This window comes from Salvelinus namaycush, chromosome 5, assembly GCF_016432855.1.
Source record: "Salvelinus namaycush isolate Seneca chromosome 5, SaNama_1.0, whole genome shotgun sequence".
In the NCBI taxonomy this organism is placed as follows: domain Eukaryota; kingdom Metazoa; phylum Chordata; class Actinopteri; order Salmoniformes; family Salmonidae; genus Salvelinus; species Salvelinus namaycush.
This window is the reverse complement of record NC_052311.1, coordinates 29865257-29869609: the sequence shown is the minus strand read 5'-3', so window position 1 is coordinate 29869609 and position 4353 is coordinate 29865257. Positions and strand designations below refer to the sequence as shown.

Here is a 4353-nt window from a genome sequence, read left to right as displayed (position 1 = left end):
CAGGTGTGACATAACCGCTGCAGGTGTGACATAACCGCTGCAGGTGTGACATAACCGCTGCAGGTGTAACATAACCGCTGCAGGTGTAACATAACCACTGTAGGTGTGACATAACCACTGTAGGTGTAACATAACCACTGTAGGTGTGACATAACCACTGTAGGTGTGACATAACCACTGCAGGTGTGACATAACCGCTGCAGGTGTGACATAACCGCTGCAGGTGTGACATAACCGCTGCAGGTGTGACATAACCGCTGCAGGTGTAACATAACCCCTGCAGGTGTGACATAACCACTGTAGGTGTGACATGACCACTGTAGGTGTAACATAACCACTGTAGGTGTGACATAACCGCTGCAGGTGTAACATAACCACTGCAGGTGTAACATAACCACTGTAGGTGTGACATAACCACTGTAGGTGTGACATAACCACTGTAGGTGTAACATAACCACTGTAGGTGTGACATAACTACGTGATGATATAAGATAAAAGAAATAGCAGCTTGCAAACTGGTTTTAGCTCCCAAAAGAAACAAACCAACATAGAGATCAGCCTGATAGACAACCACACACAGAGAAACAGAGTACACAGAAAGGACAGGCAGGGCAGTAGAATGATAGCCTACATAAGAGATGATGACACTCTTACATTTTAGTCATTTACCAGATGCTCTTATCCAGAGCGACTTAAGTGTATACATTTGCATACTGGTCCCCCATGGGAATCGAACCCACATCCCTGGCGATGCAAGCACCATGCTCTACCAACTGAGCCACACAGTTGCTGGTAGACGAGCAGAGCGTGGTTCAGATAAGATATAAGGGAAAGGGGATACCCAGTTAGTTGCACAACTGAACGCATTCAACCGATGCGATGCTTTGCCATAGCTGACACTTAATGAACTACGTCATCAGAAACCCATTCCCATAGGCTCACCTTGAGACTTGTGCGTCTGAGTGTGCCTTTTTGATAGACCACGCTGCTTTTCCTCAATGGGTCAGTGTCCATGGAGGACCCGAAACGGAAGTCACCTTTCCACGAGCCAGTGGTCAGAAAGGAGTCATATCGGTCATCTTTCAGGACAGTTCCACACCGGCTGACGTCAACGTATCTCGGGGGGCCGTAGGCTGCAGGGAAGACTGGGAGGCTAGATGCGCGGTATACAAACCCGCGTCTACACGTCTTGAAGTACACGACCGCACTGATCAGAACAAGGAGGAGAGAAGACACGGTCGCCAGGGCGATTTTCAAATAAAGCGTCAAGTTATAGCTCGCCTGTGAGTCATCGTCCGTGTTCTCAAAAAGCTCGTTTAAAACAGGCACGTCATCGCCAATGACTACATTGACTGTGGCAGTGGCTGAGAGAGGCTGAGGCCCGTTGTCCCTTACCGTGATCACAAGAGTTTGTTTAGGCTCGTCCTGCTCTACAAATGGCCTCAGAGTCCTGATTTCCCCGCTGTGCAGGCCAACAGTGAAGAGGTTGGGCTGCGACGCTTTGACCACATGGTAGGAGAGCCACGCGTTATTGCTAGAGTCAGCATCTACAGCAAGCACTTTGGTAACCAGGTAACCTTTAGGTGCCTCCAGTGGCACCAGGTCCTCAGCGATGAAGCCAGATGATTGGACAGGATACAGAACAACTGGTGTGTTGTCATTATGGTCACCGACGAACACCCTCACAGTGCAAGTACCGGAAAGAGGAGGGTCACCACCGTCTTGAGCTGTCACTCCTACCTGATAGTGACTGGCCTGCTCATAATCAAAGGGGCGCGAGGTGAAGAGCTCTCCGGTCTCCGCGTTAAGGGAGAGGGAAGATAATGTTTCTGGGTTCATGCCTTCTGATAAAGAGTACAGTATTTTAGCATTGGGTCCTGCGTCTAGATCCTCGGCTCTCACCCTTATCACTAACGTGCCTCTGTGTTGGTTTTCCCAAACTTTGGCGGTGTACTCGCTCTGCGTAAATGTAGGGGGGTTGTCATTCACGTCACCCACTGTGATGGATATCACGTTTCTACTGAACAGTTCGGGAGAACCAGAGTCAATAGCCGTCACCGTGATGTTATAGTGTGGCTTCATCTCTCTATCTAATATACCATCAGTCACTAACATATAGTAATTCTTAACCTCTGATATCAACTTGAAAGGTATGTCGTTTGAGATGGCACACTTGACCCGACCACTGTTTCCAGTGTCTAGGTCATACACGTTTAGCAGAGCAACCATGGTACCGGGTTTAGAATCCTCAGAAACGATAGCCGAGGCTGATTTCACTGCAATAACTGGTTCATTGTCGTTCACATCAATCACTTCAATGATGAGTTTACAGTGTGATGCCTGACCCCCGCCATCTTTAGCCTGGACGTCAAGTTCATGCGCACTCGCCTCCTCATAGTCCACTTGACCCGCCACCCTCACCTCCCCACTCACAGGGTCAATTTCAACGATGCCTCTAGTTTTGTCAGACACGTGACTGAAATAGTAGGTTACCTCCCCATATACACCGTCATCTAAATCAGTGGCGTTCAGCGTCGCCACCAAAACGCCCATGGCACAATTCTCGATCAGAGAGGCTTTGTATGTCCTCTGGCTGAAAACGGGGACGTTGTCATTGGCATCCAGAACTTGGATGTGAACAGACGCGGTACCTGACCTGGCAGGATTACCCCCGTCAACCCCACTGATGGTCAGAGTGTATTCTGCCTGGGTCTCCCGGTCCAAAGCTTTTTTCAGAACCAGCTCTGGGTATGCTATTCCATTCACTTGAGTGTTAATTTCTAAGGCAAAATGATCATTGTGACTCAGTTTATAATCACGAACCGAGTTGGTGCCCAAATCAGGGTCATGCGCACTCTCCAGAGGGAAGCGTCTCCCCAGCACCGTCGACTCGACCAGGTCCAGATCAATTTTCCCAGTAGCAAAAGCAGGGCTATTGTCATTCATATCCTGAATGTCCAAAACAAGACCGTACACTTTGAGCGGATCCTCCAGCAGCAGCTGATACTGTAGGACGCAGACAGCTGCCTGCACGCACAACTCCTCTCTATCTATCCTCTGGCTGACCAACAGAGAGCCCGAACCATAGTCAAGCTCACAAAGCTGCCGAGTGCCCTCCGCCACGATGCGGGCTCGACGTGCACCAATCTCAACTAATTCCAGCCCCAGATCCAGAGCCAGGTTCCCAATGACCGAGCCGCGCTCCATCTCCTCTGGTACGGAGTAGCGCACATCTCCAAACGACGCGCCGAAGAGAAGCACAATCCCCCAAAATCGCAGCCAGCTACTCCGTTTTACGCACAGTTGCTCTATGGTAAATCCCTTGTTGATAATACGATTTATTAGTAGTAAAACCATGTTTAAACACGACTAAGATTAGTCATAAAATATATCGTTTGGTTGAAAATAAATATAGCATCAAAGCAACGCAGTGACCCTCTTATACTCGTCTCGAGCCGACTAGAGCATGCCCTACTCTGGAGCCTGCTCGTGTCAGTTTGGATTTCTCTCCTCCCGCCTCAACCGCGCGCACTCACTCACTCTCACTATGACTGGGCTACCAAAGTTCTCGCTCTCACACACACACACACACACACACACACACACACACACACACACACACACACACACACACACACACACACACACACACACACACACACACACACACACACACACACACACACACAATTCCTGCAACAATAACACGGATGGGGAGGGAGAGCATTGGATTGTATTAAGCCATATTCCAATCCAACGCGATAAAATAGCGTCACCCAGAGACCTAGATAATAATTACATTATATAATATCTGATGATGTGAATTGATCTACAAAATACGTTGCATTAGAAATGTCCATCGTGTTTGCATGTTACTGATAGGTCATGTCCTCTGTTTACTGTGTCCTAAGAGAATGTCAAAGTAGTTCGACCATTAAGGTTGTCAACAAGTTGTTGTAAAAGTCTATAATGTCACTTCAACAACAAACATGTAGCCAACACATGTGAACATGACACATATTCGCGAGACAAACTGCACCAATTAGGTTGTCGGATCGCGTACGATAAAATGGACGAAGACATTTGCTGAGTGTTACGACACGTTAGCTCAACGGCACCCGAGCTTTATGACAACACCAGTGGGTGGAGAACTGGATCTATAAAAACACAGCTGGTGAACAGCGACACTTTGAGTATACCTTTAAAAATTACACACAGCAACTATTTTTCAAAATGATTTAGAAAACGTGAATAATGCCTATAGTCTGCTTTATAGCTATTGGGAATAACTTTGACCCTGCGTTTATCGGAATAAGCATAACCAAATAGACGGATAGGAAATGCCACTATGTA

General features: G+C 47.7%; 1 protein-coding gene across 1 annotated transcript; it reads right to left on the bottom strand.

Annotated features, from left to right (window-relative positions):
* Positions 1-554: 554 nt before the first annotated feature.
* LOC120047057 (protocadherin beta-15) lies at positions 555-3357 on the bottom strand. Its single transcript, XM_038992604.1, has 3 exons — positions 943-3357; positions 771-789; positions 555-559 (listed from the first exon to the last, which is right to left on the bottom strand). The coding sequence occupies exons 1-3, from the start codon at positions 3355-3357 to the stop codon at positions 555-557; spliced, it is 2439 nt and encodes an 812-aa protein (XP_038848532.1).
* Positions 3358-4353: the final 996 nt, after the last annotated feature.

Bases quoted from the DNA above. Each gene is read 5' to 3' on its own strand.
- LOC120047057 (XM_038992604.1), bottom strand. From the start codon at position 3,357: ATGGTTTTACTACTAATAAATCGTATTATCAACAAGGGATTTACCATA.